Consider the following 27,160-nt stretch of genomic DNA (forward strand, 5'->3'; position numbering starts at 1 on the left):
GAATTTTAATGATGTATCTTATTTTAATATATTTTACCAACCATATCCAGAATACTATAATTTTAACATGTAATCAATATATAAAATTATCATTGATATCTTTTTCACTTTTTTTCTGTCTTCAAAATCTAGCATGTATTTTATGCTCATAGCACCTCAATTTGCACTAGTCACATTTTAAGTGCTCAATGACTACTGTATTGGACAATGCAGCTTCAGATGATTTTTATTGACACTCCAGACTGCCCTCCAGGTATGTGGTTCTCAGACTGGCTGCATTAGTAGAGGCACTCTGCCTAAAGTTATACCACTCCTAAGTGTTGATTTCTTTTAGTGGGAAGAGAAAGAGTCTGGGCCCTAGACATATCAATCACCATAGAAAGTGTATTGGTGCCAACTGCTGTGACCCGTATTCACCCATTGCTCATCAGTACTGGTACAATTTCGGTGACTGAAAGACTAGAATTTTTTTCAAAATGAACACTTACCAACCTGTTTTTTATTCTCTGCTTATCTCCTGCATCCTTGTATATGCCTTTTTGTTCAGGGTAGATGTTGAAAGCACTTATCCTTTTCCAAAGAAGACAATAAAATCCTCATTCCATTCTCATTTCTAATAGCAACCAATGCAACTTTTGAAATTGGTTTTAAGTTTCCATATTGTTTCTTTTTCCAAAAACAGTGATTTCTAAGCACCAACACCCAACCAGGATTCAGGAACCTGGCAATATAACCAATAGTAAGTCCAACTGAGGACTAGGAAGTAAACAAATCAAATGAGTAGCCCAAATGCATTAGAAATGCACAGAAGCTCAGGTTAAAACATATCACCCTTTATTATTCCCATTTCCCAGGTGTCACAGAAATTGAGTCTGATTCCAGGCCAACCCTTTCTGCTTAATTACCTCTCTCACTGGAATGACATTTTTCCCTTCAGGACTAAAGACACTATTATCTATTCTCCCACCATCACCATCTAAAATCCTGTTTACAGAGAATTTATTTTTTCTAAGTAGAAGTCCTGAATTCATGGCAGTGGAGAGTACATTCTATGGAGCAGACTGCCTGGGTTCAAATACTGGCACCACTGCTTGAAAACTATTTCCTCAACTGTAAATTGAGGATAACAGTCCCTCTTCCATAGACATGAGCTCCTCCATATAAAGCACTTGAACAGAACTGGCCCAGAGGAAGCACTCAGTATTAACCGAGTGAGAAGAGAACAGGTTTTCACAGTCCTTCATTTGAAAACTGTAACATACAGAAGCTTCTGGCTTGAAGGGACCTTTCCTATTGACTACTCCACCCTCCCAAGCCCGGGAGGCCCTGCTGCAACATTCCTCAACATTCCTGAACAGGTGGGTATCTATGGTCCATGTGGTAGGGAGCTTGCTGCCTCAGGGACCACCACTCCATTTTTGACAGCAATGACTTCTGGGGATGCAGTTGTACCACAGTGCAATGAGCTTGGGCTTTGGAGCTTGGTTTTATGATCTTTCCATCATCTCCATCAGCACCATGTTGTTACTATGATTTTCTTTACTACAAGAAAATCTGTGGAACTTTGATACAAATCCTTCCACATTAAAATGTGCTTCAGAGAAAGCACTTAGGGTGAACTGAAGCTTGGAGTTAATTAATGAGATATTTTTATAACTCATTAAATCATGGCAGCCTGCAGCATGAATAAACAGGAGTGACAAAGCCTCATTAACATTCTTATTTATAGCAAGAGTATTATCTCTATGGGGTCTTTCTAGCAAGACTAGTAACACTAGCTTACTATATGACTGACTTGCAAAAATCTTGAAAAAGGAGATCAGCAAGTGCAAGTAATGGTCAAGAGCTCTCCTGGGCTACAATACATGAGAAATGTAGATGATTATTTCTATGAAATGCTCAACTAGGGCGACTTAGTTCGTAATGAATAGTAAATGTACAAAAAGTCCACTAACTTACATATGTATTTACTAGAGGCCCGGTGCACAAAATTCGTGCACTGGTAGGGTCCCTAGGCCTGGCCGGCAATCAGGTTCGATTGTGGCCTTCCAGATGCCAGCCGGGTCCTCCCTTTGCTCCGCGCTGCCCCCTGGTGGTCAGTGCACGTCATAGAGAGCAATCAAACTCCTAGTCTCCTGGTCAAACTCCTGAGGGGACACTTTGCATATTGCTTTTATATATATAGATGTGGTTTCATTTCATTTCTAAGGAAGATTTTTCGGTATTTAAAGTAAGCCTTTTAATTTTGGTTGTTTTTCTCCACAAGTGAAAAGAGATGAATTACTCAAGTCCAAAGAGTGATTGATGCTAGACGTGTACTGCTTTTTACCTTATTCTTAACTTCTCTAAATTGATGAAATTCCCTTTTTTTTCACCCTTTCCACTCATTTTTGTAAAACAGGGGCAAAATGCAATGAAAAGACATTGGCTGCCCCACAGCCAAAGGTGGGAGGCTGCTGGAACTACACTGATGGCTCAAAGGCAGCTCCACTCATTGCAACAGAAATCGTTCAATGGCATTAAAACACTCTAGCTGAGTCAAGGAGTCCCAACAGTAGATGCAAAGTAGAGTGTGACATGACTGTGTAATGCAGATAAGTGAAGGAGGTCACGTATCATCTGAATTAGATACTGCGGGAGAGGCAGGTGTAATTTGCAATTCCCCTTAACATTCATTTTCTAGAGCCAGTGGTAATCCTAGTTCTTAACAAAAACCAAAGGCTTTTTAATCCTCAGGTCAACTGAGATCCCATTTTTTTTTTCACCCTTTCCACTCATTGTTGTAAAAGAGGCAAAATGTAATGAAAAGGCATTGGCTGCCCCACAGCCAAAGGTGGGAGGCTGCTGGAACTACACTGAGATCAGTATAAGAAAGTGCCTTCTAAACAGAAAAGTATCCATATCATATTTTATTATTCCCAAACTAAGTGAGGAAGTATACTTTCTCAAGGACAATGAGATCTTTGTGTAACCTTGATTCACCTACCCCGTGGTCGGCAAACTGCGGCTCGCGAGCCACATGCGGCTCTTTGGCCCCTTGAGTGTGGCTCTTCCACAAAATACCACAGCCTGGGCGAGTCTATTTTGAAGAAGTGGCGTTGGAAGTTTAAGTTTAAAAAATTTGGCTCTCAAAAGAAATTTCAATCGTTGTACTGTTGATATTTGGCTCTGTTGACTTATAAGTTTGCCGACCACTGACCTACCCTCATCTCTAACCTATTATTCAGTTTCTTCAAACTCCTTCTAGAAGATGGGTATGGGGACTGGGTCTTTATCACTGTTTGCAAGTTTATGCATCCAGCTTGCTTGACTGGAGAACAGCCAACACACAGGCACCAAGGAGGGAAAACTGGCAGATGAAGGGAAAATGACCAAAACAGAGATGGAAAAGACAATAGCATAGCCAAACCAACAAGAGACAGGAGTCAAGAAAAATTAACAACAAAATGTATTTAAAAACAGACTTCTCCAGTTGGTATTTTCAATGAAATAGCTACCAATTAACTCCAACCCTTTATATTGTATTTCTTTTGCTCCTGGAGTCCTGTTGCAGCTTTAATTCTTGAAACTTGGATGGCAGCACCAGACATTAAATCCCCAAAGGGAGAGGTATTATTAAACCTTTTTCTGGTCATTCTTTTCTGAACAAAAATGGACAAATTCCTAAGCCTTCTTATTCATTTCATGACGATCATTAGAAGAAAAAAGTTAAACCAAACTTGCATATTGAAAATAAAAACAAAGGAAACTCAAAAAAAATCTCACAGATAATAAATATCGCTGATTCACTTATTTTAAACAAAGTCCAATTTTATTCACTCTTAATATCCTTGCAGTCCATTGTATACCTTCTGCACTGATCCCTGTTTCAGTAGCTGTTTGATTCCTAAAGAATGAAGAAATAGCTCCATTAATAAAAATGTGACTTCCTGGAATATAAAGAGCATATTTCATGTGGAGGCTCACAAAGGGCCTTATGACCACCATGATGTGAATTAAACTAATAACCACAATGTCCAACTTCATCACATGTGGATCCCCGCACACATGCATGTGTACATCCAAGATGATCCCTTGTCTTTGTCTTTCAAACATATACTACACACATCCCACAAAACCCTACAAGAAAAGGCAAATAAAATGGAATATAATTTCTTTAGTTATCTTCCATTCCTTCATCTTTGTCCTCTTTCCAGTTTTGACCTTTCACCTTCTTCCTTTTATTTAGGATCCACCAACCGGGCCCTCTTCTCAACCAGTCATTGCAGACATCACCCCTAAGCCTCTAATTCACATCTCTCCTTTAACAGTTTGGTCCTGCTCATTTGTTTTAAGTGATTCTATTTCACACCCCCACATCCAAACAACCTATCACTCCCCAGGTTTCAAAGCCCAGCTTACACAGCCTTTGGTAACCCTGTTACAGAAGAATCCTATCTAATAAAAGAGTAATATGCAAATTAACCATCACTCCACTACACCCACAAGCCACCCCCACCAGCCAATCAGGAGCAAGTATGCAAATTAACCTAACCAAGATGGCTGCAGCCACGGAGAGAGCAGGAGGGAGGCTTGGGTTTCCCCAGCAATGGAGGAAGCCAAGCTTTCCGCACACCCTGGCCGGCCCACTCCAGGCTAGTTTCAATTTTAGAAGGTAAATAAATCCCAACAAAAATGGCGGCAGCCACAGAGCTGGAGAAAGCAGGAGGCTAGGGTTGCCCCCAGCAATGGAGGAAGCCAAGCTTCTGAAACCCTGGCCTGCCTTAGCCTCCACTACAAATTTTCAATTATAGAAGATAAATAAATCCCAACAGAAATGGCTGCATCCACGGAGCAAGCAGGAGGCTTGACTCCACTCCAGGCTACAAAGTTTCAACTATAGAAGATAAATAAATCCCAGATATCAGGGCCTCCGCTTGGGTCACCAGGGGGCGTGGCAGGCCTGCAAACCACCACAAGCCCCTCGCCCAGGCCGCCCCATGCCCCAAGGGAACCCCCACCCTGATCCGGGACACCCTTCAGGGCAAACCAGCTGGTCCCTACCTGTGCACCAGGCCTCTATCCTATCTAATAAAAGAGTAATATGCGCATTGACCATCACTCCAACACACAAGATGGCTGCCCCCATGGGGTCAAAGATCCTGCCCCCATGTGGACACAAGATGGCCACCACAAGATGGTCAGCAGGGGAGGGCAGTTGGGAGGGACCAGGCCTGCAAGGGAGGGCAGTTGTGGGCAATCAGGCCAGCAGGGGAGGGCAGTTGGGGGCGACCCAGGCCTGCAGGGGAGAGCAGTTGTGGGGGACACAGGCCTGCAGGGGAGGGCAGTTAGGGGTGACCAGGCCTGCAGGGGAGGGCAGTTAAGGGTGACCAGGCCTGCAGGAGAGGGCAGTTAGGGGCAAGCAGGCTGGCAGGGGAGTATTTAGACATCAATCAGGCTGGCAGGGGAGTAGTTAGGGGGTGATCAGGCTAGCAGGCAGAAGCGGTTAGGGGCAATCAGGAAGGCAGGCAGGCGAGCAGTTAGGAGCCAGCAGTCCTGGATTGTGAGAGGGATGTCCGACTGCTGGGATTGGGCCTAAATGGGCAGTCGGACATCCCTCATGGGGTCCCAGATTGGAGAAGGTGCAGGCTGGGCTGAGGGACACCCTCCCCACCCCCGTGCACAAATTTCGTGCACTGGGCCTCTAGTCTATACTGATAAAAGGGTAATATGCAAATGGTCGGGACACCCTCATGTGTAACAACCAATCAGCAGGAGGCTGCATGCGCAGCAGGTGCGCGTGGGCAGGGACTTGCAGCATTGGGGACGGGGCGGGGCCCGGCACAGGCTTCTGCGGCGAAGCCTGGGAGTCTCTCAGCTCCACGCAGCAAGGCCTGGGGATATTGTGGCTCCACGCGGCACAGAATTGGGACCCCTGGCTCCAGCCTACCTTTTTGGGGCAATCCATCGAGGAGCCCCAGATGGGTGGGCAGGGCCTACCTCTTTGGGGTGATGGATTGCAGGGCTCCCACACTGTGACAGGGCACAGGCCCGCCCCCCCCGCAGTACACAAATTTTGTGCACCGGGCCACTAGTTGTTAATATTGCCTTTACAGAAAGGCATGTTCACTAGTCTTGTGTTCACTAGTATTAGTTGATGTCTGATGTCACTGGAGGTTTTTGTCTTATTGACTATCTTCTTTAACCACCTTATTCTCATACCCCTTACGACATACAAACACACAGTCATACACATTACACCCCTCACCTTCTCTTGCTTCCTCTGTTAACTGTTCTTTAGGAAAATCCACATCAAAAGTGATTATCAAAGAGCCCTTGATGTTGTTGTTGTCAAAGTTGGGGAGCCCTTCCCCTTTCTTCCATAGCTTGGCTCCTGGTCTGGTGATCTTATCCCGGGAAATGTGTACCTGGAAAGCAAAAGCTAATGAACCAGAGTAGGACTGGTACTCCTGAAGTATAGCATCGCTTCTCGTGATCACAGGTGCTCAAAGCTCATGTCACACCTCAGAGGAGGCAGAAAGGATGAGGGGCCAGGGAAACTCATTAGGATACTAGGAGCCAAAGAAAGAGAAGGCTTTCAAAAGAAAAAGAAAAACCAAACACAAACAATAAAGTAGTAAGGCTCTGCCCATGGAGACTATAAGGTTAAGACTAACATAGGTGTGCAATCAACTGAGGAGCTGAAATGTCCAAATGTTGGGCGGTAGAGTGAGGACAGGAGGCGGCACAAGGACTAAGAAGTCCCCGTGGTTTTAAATGATCAAAGTGGCTGACAAATCTCAACACCACCTACATGAAAGCTTTAAGAGGTCAGGCAGGAAGCAGGAAAATTGGTTTGTTTACCTTGTGACCATCCAAGTGAGTAATATCCATATCAAAGCCCACCAGAGACTCAACTAGTGAGATTGTCACATTTGTGTATAAATCATCTCCTCTCCTTTCAAATATTGGGTGCCTAGAAACAAAATAAGGTAAAAATCACTGACTTTCATCTTTCTTTGGGAAGAGTTCAAAAAGTTTCTAGAACATTTTGAAAAATGATGAATATCACTCATTTAAACAATAAGCATTTATTAGATACTCTTGTGCGTAGTATTAATCTATGAAGGTATGTAAGATTTATTGAACCCTACTCTTAAGGAGCTTACAATCAGTAGAAGCCAACGCATGTAAATAAAAGTACAAGTAATTAGACTATGTAAAAGGAGAGAAAGACAACTTCCAGCAGTGGGGGCTGGGGAGACGGGCATCAGGAATGAGTCTGGAGAGGTTTCCAGAGCTAGGCTCCCCAAGGCCAGGTCAGCCCTAGAGATGCAGAGAAGGTGGGCAAGAGGGAAGGTGAGGATAGGGCAAGAGGGAATTTTGGGGAATACAAGGACTTGATACCAGGTTTATTTAGGGAAAAGTACATGTTCCAGTTTCTCTGGGAAGTGATGAGAAAGACAAGGGCGGGGGTGGGGAGGGTCCTAGCTGGTTTTGCTCAGTGGATAGCGTCAGCCTGTGGACTGAAGGGTTTCGGGTTTGATTCCAGTCAAGGGCACATGCCTGGGGTTGTGGGCTCGATACCCAGTAGAGGGCGTGCAGGAGGCAGCCAATCAATGATTCTCTCTTATCATTGATGTTTCTCTCTTTCCCTCATCCTTCCTCTCTGAAATCAATTATATATATATATATATATATATATATATATATATATATATATATTAAAAAAAAAAAAAAGACAAGGGGGGGAAAGCTGGGGAAAAGATCAGAGGAGATTAAAGAGTGCTGTGGCCTGGCCAGTATGGCTCAGTGGTTGAGCACTGATCCAGGAAACAAGAGTTCCTGGTTTGATTCCAGGTCGGGGCACATGCCTGGGTTGCAGACTCAATCCCCAGTAAGGGGTGTGCAGAGGCAGCCAATCCATGATGTTCCTCTCTTATTGATGTTTCTCTCTATCCCTCTCCCTTCCTTGCTCTAAAAATCAGTTAAAAAAAAATGTTTAAAGAGTGCTGTGAGTGAAAAGCCCTAGGAGGTGGGTGCCCATTTCTCCATATTTAGATGAGAACCTTATTTCAAAGAATCCTTAGAAGCAAAGGAATCACTGTTTTCCAAAATGGTAACAGGAGAGAAATAATAACATTATGTAAAGGAAGAGCCTTTGGATGGGGCCTTTGATCAGTTACACCTCAGGTCTCCTCCACTTCCCATTCTAGTCTGCTTCTCTTTAACAGCTCTTACTTGTCTTATTAATTATTTTCTTCTAATACCTTTTGAATTTGTAGGCTCTGAGTAAATATATAACAAGGTCAAAACCTAGGCCTCAACCCCAAATCTTCAGTATTGTTGTAGAGTTACAAGTAATCATTGAGGGTGTGACAGACATTAAACAGAGGAGAAAGTCTGGAAATTCCCTGGTGACTACCCATATTTCTATAATCTGATGCATCTGAAAAGCAGGCACTGAAGGGAAAGCCTCTAAAATTAGACTACTTACTTGACAACTTTGATTCGGAACCGTAAGTCTCCTGGTTCTCCGTCCACATGAGGCTCACCTGGTCAGAAAAGATTTGAGCCGACTGTGAGCCACACATGTCTGACACTGCAAATCTATTTAAAACCTCTACCTAAGGTGTCGACTATCAAATCTATCTGTGAGAGCAGTGTCTCAACCTGGTTATACCAAGTTTCAAATAATTAGTCAAGATCACCTGGACCTCAGGCACAGCAATACTAGTAGAGAACGACCTATTTCCTAAACAGACAATGATTCATTGATTTCTTGAACTTGAAGTCTTAAAGTCTTTTTTCCTTTTAGAGTTTTAAATTTAACCCCAAAGGTAAGGTCTCAGAGTACCTTAATGCCAACTAAAGTTACATATCTTCTTTTGTTGCTGAGTTAAAATTAATCCATTAAGATCTGAACACCCTAAATTTTGATATAACTTAGGCTACTTGATAGTAACTTTTGCACATGATATTCAAAGGGTAAACAGTAATGCTAAGACTTACGGTGTCCAACCATGATGGTCACAACAGGCTTTCTGTACCCTAAACTCACTAAAGAGTGATAGAAATAATACGTGCATTTACTATGTGGCCATTAAGAATATGGAGTGAGGAGAATGGGATGCACTCACAAGCAAACAGAGCAGAAAGTCATGATAATAAAACATCAACGCCAATATTTTACCTTCTCCAATAAAGGGATACTCCATGGCATCTCTCACCCCAGGCTCTATTTCTACCTCCAGTGTTCGTTCTTCATTCACTAGTCTGAAACAAAGAGAAGTTAAAATGAAAAAAAAAGAAAAGAAAAAAATACAAGCCAAACCCCCAGTACAAATAATTAAAGTTTTATCTATTCTATCAGAGCTTTTTCTTGGAAGACTATCCTGTATCTCTAATTGAGAAAGCCAGCTGACATCTATTTATATCCACTTGCCAAAACAGGAAAAAGCTACTACTATATAGTAGACAATCACTGCAACTGCAGTGGACTGATTACTCTGAACTGCATGATCCATCACAGAGAAAACTACTCCCACTTACATACATTTGCATCTGGAAGGGCAGGGTGATGTTATTAGGAATCCAGCAGGAGAGTTTATCCTGTCTGAGTTTTTTCCTGATCCCACAAACAGCTGACCTAGTTCTGATACATACAATTTAAGGTTCAATTAAATAGTTGTATTGTATTTATAACACAATCGGCAAATAGCACTCTAATCTGAAATGTCTGCTAGACATATAATATTGCTCTAATATTCCAAGTAGGAAAAAATGAAACATCAAACATTTATCAGGCATATTCAGAAATACAGGCCACTGCTCATTAGTACAGAAACATAAAGAAAGATATTTAAAAAAAATACTTTTGGGAAAAATAAAAATGTACAATTTCTTTGTTCTATCCACTGGCAGAACATAAGAGAGAGAAGAATGAGGGTAGGGAGAGAAAAAAAATCTAGGAATGGACCATTAGCATTTTATTAGACAAACAAGATGATTAAAGTGTCTCTTGGTAGAACAAATGTCACTTACTTGACATTAGGGCACTCATCGCAGACCACCTCCTGGGTCATCTGGAAGCGCCCTGGGCCCAGCTGGGTGGTCCGCATCTCTTGCCGACAATTGCATTTTCGTTTGCCAGGAGCCTGTCTTGCCACAGGTTTGTTTCTAACTACCTAAGAAGTGCATAAACAATATTAGCTTCTCTCTCACATGAAACAGACTTTGGCTTCCTGAACTGGCCCGGGCTCTCTCTGCACATGTGCCAGGGCTGGAACTTCCCCTTCTCTGGTAGCTATCCCTCAGGGAGAACTGAGCTGAGAGAAGTATTTCAGAAGTTACAAATCAGCCCCACACAGTAATGAAACATTCAGATATTTAAATGACTCATTCTAAGGTTGGAGAAGAGAAAAGGAAGAAAGAAAGAACAGCCCTGGCTGGTTTGGATCAATGGTTAGAGAACTGGCCTGAGGACCAAAGGGTCTCAGGTCTGATTCCCAGTCAAAGGCACGTACAGAGGTTGTGGTTCAGCCCTGTCCCTGGTCAGGGTGCATGCAATCAATTGATGTGTTCTCACATCGATGTTTCTCTTTCTCTCCTCCCTCACCTCCCCTCACCCCGCAACCCCTGCTTCTTCCTCCCTCCCTTCCATTCTCTTTAAAAATCAATGGAAAAAAGATACTCTGGTGAGGATTAAACAAAGAAAAAAAGAAAGAAGACAACAGAAAAATAATGTGTAACATATCAGCATTTATAAGGCACAATTGAATACTGCTGAGTTAAAGTAGTTCACAGAATTACTATCTCATAGAAATCTGAGCTGTGTAAAGCATAACCCCTGAAGAACCACAGCCTTGAAGAGCTGGTACATGGCTACCACCAGAGGATTAGCTCTGATTAACTTAATGAAAACAATTCCTTGTTTCAGGCAACTCAGTCTAGGGCTGCTTCCAGTGCTATTTCAATTCTGATACTTTAACACATAAGAAAAGATACAATGATCATCTCTTTGTACTTGATTGCAATCAAACATTCTGATCCTCTAAATTATGTGGAACCTAATTTAAATGGAAAAATGTACTCTTGCTTTTACCTATTTAATTAGTCAAACACCTAATCACAAAGCACATGCTCACGCAGCAGGTGACACAAATGCTTGGAGAAAAATCCCTGAAAGCCCAGGTCAACTGAATAAATAACAATAATAGTAATTAGAGCAAATACTTTACAGCAATTACTATATGCGAAGCCATGGGAACTCATTTAATCCTCACAACAGCCTTCTGAGTAGGAACTGTTATTATTTCTATTTTACAGAGGAAGTGATGAAAGTACACAAAGGTTCAGTAACATGACCAAGGTCACATAACTAAGTCATGGCAGAGCCAGGATTCTAAATCAGGCAACCTAGCTCCAAAGTCCATATTTTTAACCATTATGTTCTCTCAAAATAATTTTTTCTTAAAAAAAATATTCATGCCTTAGCTGGTTTGGCTCAATGGATATAGATCATCGGCCCATGGACTAAAGGGTCCCAAGTTCGATTCTGGTCAAGGGCACATACCTGGGTTGTGGGCTCAATCCCCAGTTGGGGGGTGCAGGAGGCAGCAGATCAATGACTCTCTCTCATCATTCATGTCTCTCTCTCTCTCTCCCTTCCTCTCTGAAATTAATAAAAAATATTTTTTAAAAAGTTATATAAAAAAAAGAATTCACTATTGGGTCATTTAAATAGCATGACCACTTACATCCTTCATAATAATTACATTACAAAGAATTATTTAAAAACACACTAACTGCAAAAAGTGATATACTCTGTATTAGCGATGACTACAGACAACAGGACTGGAAGGAAACATGGGAGTTAACTAGGCTCACTTCTTTTCTCCTACCTGAACAAGCTCTCCTGTTTCAGAAGGAGAGATGACCCACATATTTTGAATTCCCTTTTCTCTCATTCTTCGGACTGAACAATAGTATTACAAGCCAGTTGCATCTTCTGTAATGCCTAGTCCTCTTCTTTCAACTATTCAGAGCAAAAGCCACAACTAAGAACATGCTTCCTGTCAAGATGGCACATATGCATAAATACTGCTATTTCCTCCAAAACCACCATGTGAAACTATAAGAAAACATGAATTCCAGTCCTGGCCGGTGTGACTCAATTGGTTGGAGTGCTGTCCCATGCATTGAAGGGCTGCAGGTTCAATTCCTGGTCAGGGGCAAATACCCAGGTTGTGGGTTCAATCCCCGGTCGGGGCACATTGTATGGGAGGTAACCAATCGATGTCTCTCTCTTTCTCTCTCTCTCTCTCAAAACAAACAGAAAATCCCCAAAAAATATGAATTTCAGGAAACAATAATAATACAAAATATGTGAGAAAACTCCAGAGATAGAATGCTTCTTTGAACTGGTATGTATAAGGGTAACAGGAGCTAGCAAGGCAGTTAGAGAATGTTGAAGTTCTGCTCTTACCTCCTTCCTGAACTGCCTCGGGACATGCCCTCTCCTCCCCAGGAAACAGTAGAACCCAGACATCAAACAAAAAATCCAAGAAAACAAAACACAGGTAAAACCACTAGATAAGTGCTTGCCCTAATATGCTCCATAAGGGAAGAGAGGTATTGATACCCACAGCGGGCATATGAGCTCCAAATCTAAAACAACTAGAGACCTGAGGACTCCAACTATCTACCAACCCCCCCACCCCCAAAAATAACAAACTGGATAACACGTGTATTTTAAACAAATCTATTAGAGAAGACAGCCTAAGAATCTAATATAGGCATGATACTACTTAAAAAGATAAAGACATTATAAAAATGAAATAGAGTAAGAAAAAAGTTTAAACATCTATCTATAATAATAAAAGCATAATATGCTAATTAAACCGGACAGCCAAACAACCTTCCACGTCATTCTGGACGAAGCTACGGCAGCAGGGACCGAGGCAGAGGCGGTTAGGGGCAATCAGGCAGGCAGGCGAGCAGTCAGGGGCAATCAGGCAGGCAGGCAGAAGCAGTTAGGAGCGATCAGGCAGGCAGGTGAGCAGTCAGGGGCGATCAGGCAGGCAGGTGAGGGGTTAGGGGCAATCAGGCAGGCAGGCAGAATGGTTAGGGGCAATTAGGCAGGAAGGTAGGTGGGCGAGCAGTTAGGAGCCAGCAGTCCCAGATTGTGAGAGGGCTGTCTGACTGCCGGTTTAGGCACAATCCCTGTGGGGTCAGGCCTAAATCGGGAATCAGACATCCCCCAAGGGGTCCCAGATTGCAAGAGGGTGCAGGCCAGGCTGAGGGACCTGACGACCACCCCCCCCCCCCGTGCACAAATTTTGTGCACCGGGCTCTAGTCATATATAACAAAGAAATGATATGCAAATTGACCCTCACGCCCTCACAAGATGGCTACCTAAGACCAGGCCAGCAGGGGGGGTTAGTGAGGGATGACCAAACGACTGAACAGCAGGCTGCGTGGGGTGACCAGGCCAGTGAGGGGAGTGTGAGGGGCGACCAGGCCAGCAGGGGGGGCAGTTGGGGGCGACCAGACCAGCAGGGGGGACAGTAAGAGGCAACCAGGCTGGCGGGGGGTGCAGTTGGGGGTGGCCAGGCCAGCAAGGGGGGCAGTTAGGGGCAACCAGGTAGGCAGGCAGATGAGCGATTAGGAGCCAGTGGTCCAGGATTGTGAGAGGGATGTCCGACTGCCAGTTTAGGCCTCATCCTAGGGATCGGGCCTATACTGGCAGTCGGACATCCCCTGAGGGGTCCCAAATTGGAGAGGGTGCAGGCTAGGCTGAGGGGACCCTCCCCTTGATACACGATTTCGTGCACCAGGCCTCTAGTCTTACCTAATAAAAGAGAAACATGCAAATTAACCATCACTTCGCTATGCCCACAGCCAATCAGAGTGAGTATGCAAATTAACCCAACAAAGATGGAGGTTAATTTGCATATGCAGGTGCAGAGCGGTGTGAAGCCTGCTATGAGGGGAAGCAGGGCAGCAGAGGGAGCTACTGGAGTGGTGCTCCAGACAGAAGCAAGGACTTGCTGGCTCCGGGCAGCCCGGGAGCAGGGACTTGCTGGCTCCCGGGCGGCCAGGGAGCGGGGACTTGTCGGCTCCCAGGCGGCCGGGGAGTAGGGACTTGCCAGCTCCCGGTAGGAGCGGGGACATGCCAGCTCCGGGCGGCCCAGGAGCGGGGACTTGCCTGCTCCCGGGTGGCTGGGGAGCGGGGACTTGCCGGCTCCCAGGCGGCTGGGGAGTGGGGACTTGCTGGCTCCTGGTGGGAGGGGGGACGTGCCGGCTCCTGGGCGGCTAGAGTGGGGAGCGGGGACTTGCTGGCTCCCGGGCAATTGGGGTGGGGAGCAGGGACTTTCTGGCTCTCGGGCGGCTGGGAGTGAAGTCAGGGGCCTATTCTTGCATGATAATGGTGCAACGGGCCTCTAGTGTATATATAAAAGCCTAAACAACCGTACGACAGAACAACCAGTCGCTATGACGCGTACTGACCACCACAGGGCAGACGCTCAATGCAGGAGCTGCCCCAGCCCACAGGTTCTGATTGCCAATGGGGTCTGCTAGCCAACCTCCCGGTCTTTCCCCCTGGCTGGCAGGCCCCGACTGCTCGATTGGGGCGGGGCTCCTGGGCTGGGACGGGGAACCAGTGGTGGGTGGTAGCGGACACGGCCCCTTTCCCAGGGGGTGCTGAGGGCTGGCTCCCTCTTATGGGCCAGCGGCCAACCTCCTGGGTCCCTCCCCCCCTCCCTCCCCTGCCACCAGCAGGCCCAGATCAGCCCGCTGCCCACCCGCCGCAGCAGTGGTTGGCCCTTACCCCCTACCGGTCAACCTCCCAGTCCTTCCCCCGGCTGGCAGGTCCTGATCGCCTGATCAGGGCCAGGCCCCAGGCTGGGATGGGGAACTGGGAGTCGGTGGTGGTGGATGCTGGCAGTGAGGGAAGGAGACGGGGAGGAGGCGGTGGGCCGCGGGTGGCCAGGGAAGGAGGAGGTGGGGAGGCAGGGAACCTGATCGCCAGCCAGGCCTAGGGACCCCACACATGCATGAATTTCATGCACCAGGCCTCTAGTTATGTATAAAAATATGAGTTGAAATAAAAACACAGCTGATGGCATATTATTAGAATGGACATAACTGAAGATTAAAGTAGTGAGCTGGGAGACCATGAGGGTCTCTCCTAGAAGGAAGCAGGGAAGGATAAAGAAGTAGAAATATTTAATATTTAAAAGAAAGTTAACAGCAGATAGAAGTAGATGTGCCAATGGATTAAATATCTAAAAATATAGTATAGGTAAATTTTCCAGAATTAAAGAAATGAATAATCTCAAATTAAAAGATCCCAAAGTTTTTAGTAGAAAATTGCTTTCTGATTTTAAGGCAAATAATAATTTCTTAAATAAAACAGAAAAATTAACTATAAAAGAAAACATTGATAAATTTACCACATTAAAATTATTTCTGTTCATTTAGATAAATCTTCAATATAATTAAAAGACAAACTGATAGGATACATTTGTATCACATACAGCCAACAAAGGATTAGTAGTAAGAATAAGCTTTTCCTATAAATCAATGAGAACAGGGCAAAAGACAAATGGACAAAAGACATGAGTGGGCATTTCATAAGACAGGAAAAAATATGGCCAATAAACACATGAAGATGCTTATCCTAATTACTAATCAAAACTGCAAATTAAGACCACAAAAAGGTAACATTTTATACCCATTTAATGGGTGAAAACTGAGAAGTCTAATAATTCAAAATATTGGAGAGGTGGGCAGATCATAGGATCTTTTATACACTGAGTGGCCAGATTATTATGATCTCTGAATGCATAATAATCTGGCCACTCAGTGTATATCCTATATAATAAAAGGCTAATATGCAACTTGTCCCCTCGACCAGGAGTTTGACCAGCAGGCAGACTGGCCAACCGCCCATGTCCCCTCCCCCTGGCCAGGCTGGCTGGACCCCACCCATGCAAGAATTCATGCACCAGGCCTCCTCTAATATATACTGAGTGGCCAGATTATTATGCATTCAGAGATCATAATAATCTGGCCACTCAGTGTAAATTGCAGGTGGAAATGTTGGTACTAATCAATTGAAAAACAATATGGTAGTATCTTGTACAAGTGAATGCTGGTTCATATTAACCAGCAATTCCACTATTACTTATAACCATCCAAAAGAAATTCTTGCTCATATGTACCTCAAGATATACATATATGTATATATATATATTCATAAAAACAGTTTGAAATTGAAATAAACTGGAAATAACCTATGTGCCTATTTATACATTGTGGTCAATACATTGTGATAAATTCTACTTAGCAGACTTATAGCTAAAAGCAACAACATGGATGAAAAAAGCCAGTACCAGACTATGATGTACAGTATGATACCATTTTTACAAAGTCAAAAACAATGAAAATAAATAATATCTTAACCAGATATTCATATATATAATACAACAGATAAGAATGGAAAGGAAATAATAAAGACAAAATTTAGGTTAGCAGCTACCTTTGAAGGGAGGCAGGGGAACATAATAGGGAAGTAGCACGTAGGTAGATATAAGTGGTGGTATTGTTTTATTTCGTTCTTGGGCAGGGTGATGAGTTCATGACATAACAGTGTATCATGAACCAAAGATTATGATTAATGCAACTCTACATATCTAGTCACTCTCCCACCCCCTACAAGACAGAGAAGGTGCCCAGAAACACCTTAGTTTTAGTCAAAAGAACAAGTTTTGTGAGTCAATGTGAATATCCATATTGTTTGAACTTACTTCCACAAAATTTCCTGCATATACTTCTTCCAAAGTGACTTCTAGATCTACAATAATATCACTTCCTCTGGGAATATTTCTGTCTTGCTGACGAGGGGTTCCTCCAAACATGAAACCAAAATCTCCAAAGAAGCTGTAGATAAGTGTAAAGTTAACAGGAAAAGAAATCAGAGTTCATGTCTTACAATGATTCAGTTTTCTTCACATTCATAAAAGATTGTGTCCTACCAACATATGGTATAAAACTAAAAGACGTTTTAAATACTGGTACTTTGGAGTCACACATTATACACAATTTTTAATTTATACAATATCAACTATATTGCCCCACCACAAAAAAAATTACTTTTTAATATAGTATTGTCCAGATATATAGTATAGTGCAAATATATAGTTATACAAATGAATTCAGTTGGGCTTAATCAATGAAATAATGTTTCAATATTGAGGAATATCAAGATATAATGGGCTTATTGAGAAAGGGTATACAGTATATATAAACCATGTAATAATGAACTTAATGGTAATTCTGCACATTTGTAATGTTCACTTTATATGCTTTTTAGGAACTAACTTTTGTGAAAGCAACTACTCTGTACAAATATCTGGGTACATAATTAAATAAACTGAAAAACCATCAGCCTTAGTACAATTCTAAACCTTAAGGAAAAGGAAGTTCTGATCTCTACAAAACCAAAATTAATTTTTGTAACAGAAGCATCACTTTGAGATCAATACAAACAGTGACCTTCAACTGTGTAGGTGTGCTCATCTTAATGTTAATTTCTGGTATTATTAAGCCTCAGATGTTAGCACAGTGACAATGACAACTATATAACTCCCCCCTGCCAACCAGTCTTGGTGAATGGATTACTGAATCTTAAATAAAAGCGGAGAGGGAGGGTTTGGGGAGTGGGGGTTGAGAGGTACAAACAAACTTTTTTTTGTCTTGGCATCCCTAGGGATCACTTCTAACAGCCAAGAGGAATGGGACACTTCCCTAGCAGACTAAACCCAAATCAACCCCGGGGAAGAAAAGGATTTCCTAACCACATTACTTACACATCTTCACAAGTCCTAAAAATCTACTGTCACCCCAAACACTATTGTATGAGATAGTGACTTTTACTTCTTTTGGAGAAGGGTTCACAAAACCCTTTGAGAATCTGAAGGAAACAATAAAGCCTCTCCCCATAGAAATGCATATTCAAACATTTTTTGTTCATAACTTGAGTTGAAATCCTAGGTTAAGGTTTCCTATTATAGGACATCATCAACAAGAGGGATTCGGCTAGTGGGAAAGAAAGGTGTTTACTATTCCAACCACTTAGCATTTCCAGAAAGCCACCTCACAGCAGGAGGTAAAGAGCCTCTACTCCAATTCCTTCCCTAAATGCTGGTTATCATAATTGTCCCACTCATGTTGACAGGATGAAAGAGAGGTAGCTGTAGGTATGGCAGTAGGAATTCCTCTCTTTCTGTTACAAGAATAACTTTGCTAGTTAAATGGTTTGCAAATGCTGACAGCAAGGAGACGAGGACAAACTGGTTTCCAACGTTTATGTGTCCCCCCAACACTGTCAGGGTTGATTTGACTGATACAGTTGGCTAGATGGACAGCCCTTTCAATGCTACCTGTCTTTTTCTGGAGCTTTGTGAAAATGGAAGAGGACATTCTCACAGGGAGATGATGATTGACCTTTTGGTCAAGGATCAGTTGAGTTATACTCTTCATCAAAAGCTTCTGAACAAGGTAGCAAGGATAATTCTTTCATAATCACTAAGTGATCCATTCTCTGATGCTACTACTTTGCAGATGGGTAAATTACATACTGTGAAAAAATGTCTCCATGGGAGCTCTGATGACCCTCTTTTAATCCCTCTTCACCATAAGTATCATACTGTTTCCGTTTCTCACTATCTGACAGAACCTGGGGACAAAAAAGATTGTGAGTTGGTAATGTTCAGATAAGGTGCATTCATACTATGGTTTTTTAAAAACTGTAATACTGTGTCTAAGATTTTAGTGAATGTAGTTTTTAATCACATATAGTATTAAGGCATGTTTATAAAAGTTTTCTTTAGTAGACTAAATTATTTGATGCATCGTTCATTTTCTAACTTCCAGATTGCTAAATTCATGTTTGTTTTTTGTTGTTGTTTTACATGATTGTTGAGTGAATGCCTGAGGAAGGGGCTTGTGTCTAAAAAAAGTCCTGAAGGAATGACTCAAAGGCAAAGAATTTGGAGCTGGGGTGGCTGAGGGAAGTAAGCTGGGTTGTTTCGGCCATCTCTGGCTGGAGAAAAGGGGCATGTTTGGGGACAGACAAGCCTACATTCAAAGCCCAACTCTGGCTCTTCCAAGTGTAGGGATGCTGTCCCCATATTGAGATTCAAGTTCCTCTTCTTCCCAGGCCTTAATTTTCTCATATCTGAAGAAGTATGGACTTCCGAGATGGGGCTTGCGAAAGGGCAGTTTCTCTGGGCTATTTCCAGGGAGTGCAAACAACTCCCAGGGGCCACATTTGTCAATTGTTGGCCGTAGTGTTGTCTGAAGGAAGTCTGGAAAACTGACGCCCTTGGGTCACTATGTGACCTTCCACCAGTTACTTCACCTCTCTGTTTCCACTTCAGGCAAGTGAGGATGGTAATCCAGTGGGCTACCTCACCCTCTCCCCTTTATGGTTCATGATCAAGTCTCCTGGAAACAGAATCCATATTTTCCTTTGGGGCCCCATCTCCCTTCCCTCTCTCCCATCACAGGGAATAAAATGAATTTGGGGTGGGGATCCCCTCAATTCATGTTTTTAATTTTTTTATTAATTTCTTTATTGATTAAGGTATCACATATTTGTCTTCATCCCCACATTCCCATCCCAAACCCCTCCCCACGCATACCCCACCCCCCTGTTGTCCGTGACCACTGGTTAGGCTTATATGCTCATGTTTTTAATTTAAGCTCACCTAATCACATAAAAATAATATCTGAGATTAATGATGTGGTTATGAAAGTGAGGGCAGTAACAGAAAAGAGGTGAGATAAATTCCTGTTTTACCTCCCAGTGCTTATGCTATGGACCACTATGTGATATTATTCCCTAACTATAACCTAGGATATAACTATGACAGACTCTCATTAGTGCCAGAAACAGTAAATTAGGACAACCTTAAAACTTGCTCAGCCCTACATGTCTATAACACATCTTTCTCCCTCCACCACACACATTAAGAGATTGGCAAATCAAGGGAATAAAATGACAGACTCTCCCAAAAGGCCTAAACTGCTATATTTTCACATTTCCTTTTTCATTTGGGGTGGAGGGGGTAATAGAAATACATTTATGGAAGAATGCTGTCTGCCATGTATACATTTAAGTTCATAACTTCCTGTGTTTGCATTGCAGAGTAAAAAAGGACAATGCTCTGTGAAGGTTGCTCAAGGTCAACTTCACAGCTTGAAAGACTTAAAGGTTTTAGAAAACTACATGCACGGTTAAAGGTATATGCTTTCTCATTGGGCCACTCCACACATAATACCAAAGAAAGTAAAAACAAAATAAGCTTCTGTACTCTTCAGAATTTTTGTTCAAAAAAAAACTTCCCATCTATTTAGAGCAATCTGAAGTACCTGCACACATACACCTTTGAAAATTAAATAAGTGAATACTCTTTCTCTGATATTTTAAACTCCTATTTAAACAGCAAGTGAAGGAGAAAGTTATTGCAAACCCATACTTGTGTTGGCTCAGAAGAGGTTTGGAATAAATGGGGAAGTTGACTCAGCAAAAGAAAAGGAATCTGATGGCCATATGTAAACAGGACACACATTTGGCTCAAAGCCTAAATGATGTGCAAGAGGCCCAGCAAACATCTACTAACATTTAAGATATATTTAGAAGAATGAAAAGAATTTGAGTGTATGTGAAAGTGAGCATTCTTAAAAGTAAAGACAAATGGGTTAGTCCAGAAGTGACTAGAGTATTTGACTAAAGCCACTATGATAGACCAAGTGAGAGGAAGGGATGTTTTGGTAAATATCCTAAAAAAAAAAGCTACGTTGGAGAAGAAGAAATTGGCAGAGTTAACTTAAAAACACACACCAAAAATCCACATGTATTATTATTATGCAATTTGGATTTCCACTTTCAAGTCTACTTCTCTGATGTTGTCTTGAAAAAGAAATGAACACTACAAGTGGATCTATAAGAAACACCATTTCAAAAACCCCAAAGACTTATTTTAATCAGTTTCTTTTTGGACATCAGAGGCTTCTGAAATAACTCCCTCAAAACTACCCTTAAAGTTATCTATTACCATTCCTTACTGTTTTCTCTCTAAGGAATGCAATTTAATTCTATGATCTTGGAAACTATTTTATTTCTAACAGAAATAAAACAGGTTAGTTGATTGGCCAATCAAGCCACAAAGTGTCAACAAATTAAAATGTAGTAGTCCCAGCTCAGTGTAGAAGACAGATTTGTGTTCACAAAAGACTCTTCAACCTTACAACTCTAATTTATTTAAGAAACAAAAGCAATCAAGTAAATGAGACCAAAAAAAAATTAACTTGTGACTTATAAAGGCTCTTAAGAGTTAAATAAATTGCAATCTCATGAATGAACCTGCCTAGGTTATGGCTAAAGAACATGGAAGATTCTTTAAAGAGCATGGTAAATTCATTTTTGAGTACTGGGTTCCTAGCAAACAATGGGAATATTCATGGGAAATATAGTGCAAAAATATGGACTTCATATTATTAACAAGACACAAAAATGTGACATATAATGTAAAAGTACACCAACCCTCTCAAGTTTATTTGAGAGCCTGAAGTTAGAGATTTCAGTCCTATAGGATCCCTGAAGGTGCCTAGAGATGAAAGGGGGGACCTACTAATTCTAGGCTTTACCTGGGTATAAGTTTCTATTTTAGTTTATTTACTTCTTTAATCTAGGAAGCCTTGGGATCCCTTCCTTTTGGTTTCTTCCACTACCAACATATTTTTCAGATTTGTTTCTAGCCTTCTAACCATACAGAGATTTAACTTGAATTCAGAAGTTTTAGCTCCATGATGTTTGGAGTTAATTTTTTTCTGTGCCCTTTTAGAAAATAGTGACTATGACTAGAGTTGATAACACTCTATTGTATAATTGAAATGTGCTAAGAAAGCAGAACTGAAATATTCTCACAAAAAACGATAAATATGTGAGGTGATGGATGTGTTAACTACATGGGTAGAATCTTTTCACAATGTATACATATACCAAATCATTATGATGGTGCTAGCCAGTTTGGCTCAGTGGATAGAGTGTCAGCCTGTGGACTGAAGGGTCCCAGGTTCCATTCTGGTCAAGGGCACATACCTCGTACCTTGGTTGCACGCTCCTCCCTGGTCTGGGCCTTGGTCAGGGCATGTGCAGGAGGCAACCTATTGATGTGTTTCCCTCACATCGATATTTCTCTCTGTCTTTCCCTCTCTCTTCCACTCTCTCTAAAAATCAATGAAATTATCCTCGAGTGAAGATTAGAAACAAAATCATTATGATGAACACTTTAAATATATTACAATTTTATTTGTTAATTACACCTCAATAAAGCTGGAAAAAAAACAAAACCACACATCTCTTATTCTATTTTTAGAGGAAAGATGAATTGCAACACATACAAAATAGCTAACTCCTATATTAATAGACTAGAGGCTCTATGCATGAAGATTCTTGCAAGAATGGGCCTTCCTTCCCCTGGCTGCCAGCACTGCCTTCACTCAGGCCAGAGCCACCTTTCCGCCTTTGCTCCAGCCCAGAGCCACCTTTCCGCCTTCCCACGCTGCCTAGAGGCCCCGAGTGGCTGGGGCCCCCAGCCGCTTGGTGCTTGTGTATGCAAATTAACCCGCCATCTTTGTTGGGTTAATTTGCATAGTCACTCCTGATTGGCTGGTGGGCATCATGAAGATAGTCGATTTGCATCTTTTTCTTTTATTAGTATAAATAAAAGATTATCAAAGCTTATTTGTAAATTTTTTCACCATAGTGTTGAAAGGTTCTGTGTACAAGTTTTTTAAATAGTAAATGATTTATTATACATTCAGTAAATATTCCTCAGTGTTGTTAAAAATGAAAATAGGAAAAGAATATGTCCAGTTCTACTATATTTTCATGATCTCCTAGTGAAGAATGAATGAGATAGTACACATGAAAGTGTTTTGACTTCTAGATTAGAGGTTGCAAATTCAAACTATAGTTGTTTTGTTTGATTTGCATGAATAAAATTGTTAAAATTGAATTAATTAGCAACATTTTACAATCAGGAGAATTTACTTTAAACATCTGGATTTCCACTTTTCTTAAAACATTAAATTATGTGGTAACAGTGTTTGCATTTGTAAAATGGCAAAAACTGAATAGGACTGAATAACAGCTACTCCCTTGAAATGCAGCAAGAAGGCTTCAGTTTGTCACAGTTCTGCTCAATCCCTATTGATTCCCAATACTGGAAGCAGAATATCCACTGTGATGCTTTATCTTATAACTGCCCTGCATGCTACTTATCTGGTCCATATAGGCATGTGGATTTGTGATCTTCATTTAGATTTTGTTTGTTTCTAGCTCCAGCTCCCAAACTGATTCATTGGTTGCTTGGTGATTAATCTACTTATTCACTCATCAATCTAACTTTTATTTCAATCATCAATCATTTTTCAACATTACTCTCCTTAATAAAACAAATATTAATATAAAAAAGGCAGGAAATGACACCTATAAACATTAAAGTACAACATAACATCAAATACTACTTTTACTTTTATTTATAGCCTATTTTTAAAAAGAAATGGCTTGAAAGAAGAGTATTTCCTGTGTTACAGTTTTTTCTGTGTCTTAATTATAGAATGTTGCTAACGCTCATATGCAGGGTTTTATTAATACATTATCCTTTTTCCTGACTTACCTCATAAGCAGCACCCAGATCCTGGAATTTCTCCTGAGCTCGTGGATCATCAGGGTTCCGGTCAGGATGAAGCTGCAGGGCCAGTTTCCTGTAGGCCTTTTTAATATCCTTTATAGAGGCACTGCGAGGCACCCCCAAGATCTTATAGAAATCTCTCCTGGGGAGTGGGTAGAGGATACTTCATTACATAGTTATGTAATACATTTTTAAAAGTGACATTTTTTTTCTGCCTGTGAGCAAAGGGGCAGGAAAATGAAGGTATACATGTGATACACACACACACAAAATAAAAAGAGAACACACCAGAATTTGTAATGAGTGTTATATATTGAAGTAATCACAGTGAGAGGCTATCTACTTTTTGAGCATTCTATAATTATTCAAAATATCTGTGGCATTCTTCTCTTAGAATTACTGTCAGTCAAGAAAACCATTTTCTTACTTTACATTTACATGTTATTGCCAACCAATAACCTTTTCCTGTTACTGACTTCCAAAGACATTTGACTGTTTCTGAAGATCAAATAACAATCTCAATGGATGATTTTCTTTACTCAAAATGACTGCAACACATAAATGTTCCAACTAACAGTAGAACTGTAAGAATGCTAAAGATGAAGTGACTGAATTAACTTCAGAGGTTAATATACAGGTTAAGCCAAAGCCCAAATAAGAAAAGAGAATAACACCCATTTAGATGTATGAGTTGTGGTGCTTTTTTGCTGAAAGAGAAAATATCAATCTTGCAGTCATTGCTAATAGTTATATTAGGTTGTCTAAGTCAAGTCTTAATTATAGACAGTTGCTAAAGCCCATATGCAGGATCTTGTAAGTCACAGCAGCTGAAAACATGCATATGGCATGAGCTGGGTATCAAGATAAGGTAGAGATCCATAGACCTCTTTGCAAGAGACTATGCTGGAACCAATTAATCACAAAGGAAATCTTTGCAAGAAGGGCCAATGGGAAGATAGACTAAAACTATAATAAACTTTCAGAGCAGGGAATGTAGCCAGCCCATTGAAGACATCAATAAATATCCACTGAATGAGCCTGGCTAGCTTGGCTCAGTGGTTGAGCATCAACTTATGAACAGGAGGTTACGGTTTGGTTCCTGGTCAGGGGAATACACAGTATGGGGCCTGATGAGTGAGTCTCTCTCATCGTTGCTGTTTCTATCTCTCTCTCCCTCTCTCTTCCTCTCTGAAATCAAATCAATAAAAATATTTTTTAATTCACTGAATGAAATGAATAGATAAGCATGCTCACAAAAATCAATTCGTTTAGCCAGAGTCACTTTAACCGCCAGAAGTTATTCTGAAAATGCATTCTGTCAACAAAGCTGATGAGAAAGTTGTTCACAATGGACACACTAATGTAGCAGTGATGGTAAATTTTATAATGTAGTGGGGGGAAACATGCATTGGGGTATCAAGATTCAGGTGCTATATAACAGAAGATTTGACTTTGGGTGGTGGGCACACAATGCAATATACAGATGATGTATCACTGAATTGTACACTTGATAACCAATGTCACCCCAATAAATTTAATTTAAAAACAAAAACGATTTCATAAGCTTTTAGTCACACTTCAGGAAAATCATTTAACATAGTTTTAAAAATTATCACCCATAAAGGGTTCCATGAGGATTAATTAGGTGCTTTATCTTTGGCCCCAAAAATCTGCAAAAACTTTATATCTCTTGAGACAAGAACTAACTAAATAAAAAGGTTCACTAAAATTAATAACAAAAGAGTTAACTGGATAAAGAATAAAGCTTATTTAACATATACTTAATATAAAAATGGTTAAGTAACAGCTCAGGAAAATATAGGGAAAAGATAGCCAGCATAATTCAGCATCACAGTGCCCAAGAGACTCCTTTATGAAAGCCTGAAGTATAAAGCTACAGTATTAAATATTTATACTGATATTTTGTTTAAATACCTTAATGTACTTTAGTGCTTTACTAGTAAGTGTAAAAAGTACTAACAAAAACAATAAAGTATTTCCTAGGAGTTAAATTCTTTTAAAATTTAAGATGATTTATAAGAAAAAAAAATGACCAAGTTTAAGCATATATGCACAGGGGGGACGCCTTTAAGAGAATAACAAGCACTCACATTTTAAAGCTTTGTTAGGTAGGATTTGCTCCATTTAGAGCAACTTATTGTTAGAAGCTAAGGCCTTACTATTCCCCACATTCTAAAATATAAGCCTGGCATATAATATCCTGTGGTCAGCAGGCATAGAGGATCACGGATCTTAAAGGCTGGAAGGATCCTCAACAGTTTAGGTGGTCCTACTCCCTTCATACAGGAGGCAAATTAGTATCCTCAACTTACGGATGTGAATCCAGGTGGTTCCTTCAAGGCCACATAATTCATAAGTGGGGTGGGGGTGGGGGGACTAGCATCCTAGTCTACTACCTGTTGTAGTAGTGGGAAATACTCTTCCCGCTCATAATACCATTCAACTTCTCAAAAATATACCACGGAGAGAGACAATGAGGCAAGATGACAGCTTAGGCTCAAAATCTCAAGAAGCGGTACAAGGACTTAACCAAAGGGTCTGCATTCAATTTAACTTCCTTCAGTCCTAGCATGGCTTCCTTACCTGTTCGGCTAACTTCCTCACTCAGCCTGGCACTGACCCACCCACTTTAATGTCAGCTCCCCAATGGCTCATGGCAGGCTCCTCTTCTCCAGCTCAACAGCCCCACGCCCCCGCGTAGTGTTTGGCACTGCATCCAACTCCCACCCCTCCGGACAAGTCTAGCTCTCCAGGGCCTTTGGATCTAAGCCCCTCTCACTCGTGTCACCCATTGCTCTCCTCTCCACCCTACTAGCCTGGTCCACACAAGCCATTCCTCCGCCCCACTGTCTCGCCACAGCAATGCCCCCTCCTCGTCCTTCCAGCTTCCTCCCAGCCAAGACTGACCCACCAGCCCCGTACTGCGCGGGTGCCCGTTCCTCACCCGGCGATCACGGTCCCGATGAGGTACAGCAGCAACAGGCAGAAGGTGCCCAGGTTTTGCGGGGCCATGGTTTCTCTGTGCCAGCCTCTATGCCGGCCCCTGTCCAACACACTCCTCACTGTCTCCTCCGGCGCCGCGTCGGCTCGCCAGCCCACCCGGTCCTGAAAGACCGCCTCAAGCCGGGGTCTCCTGCGGGGGCTGGAGCGACGCAAGCTGGCCCCCCTCTCCAGCCAGTCCACTTCCCGGGAGTCCCGAGTCCGGGTGAGAGAAGCCCCCCAGCAGATGAAAGCCAATCGCTGCTCGGGACATCACACGCGGCCGGCTCCTTGCAGCCAATCAGCGCGATACACTTCACCTCCGAGTCGGCGCGGGCGGCCAGTTAGGCTTCGGAACTGCAGCCGCAGCTCCTGGCCAATTGGAAGAGGTAACGTCAGAGAGTCGCGC

General features: G+C 42.0%; 1 protein-coding gene across 1 annotated transcript; it reads right to left on the minus strand.

The window, feature by feature from the left end:
• Positions 1–27,140, minus strand: DNAJB11 (DnaJ heat shock protein family (Hsp40) member B11). Its single transcript, XM_080656520.1, has 10 exons — positions 26,717–27,140; positions 23,737–23,893; positions 18,628–18,725; positions 16,795–16,927; positions 10,024–10,166; positions 9,173–9,255; positions 8,477–8,534; positions 6,844–6,955; positions 6,248–6,407; positions 1–3,886 (listed from the first exon to the last, which is right to left on the minus strand). Exons 1-10 carry the CDS (start codon positions 26,782–26,784, stop codon positions 3,822–3,824), a joined length of 1,077 nt encoding a protein of 358 aa, XP_080512646.1. The 5' UTR covers positions 26,785–27,140; the 3' UTR covers positions 1–3,821.
• Between the last annotated feature and the right edge of the window lie 20 nt (positions 27,141–27,160).

Source organism: Plecotus auritus, assembly GCF_963455305.1.
Source record: "Plecotus auritus genome assembly, chromosome: 2".
Lineage (NCBI taxonomy): Eukaryota > Metazoa > Chordata > Mammalia > Chiroptera > Vespertilionidae > Plecotus > Plecotus auritus.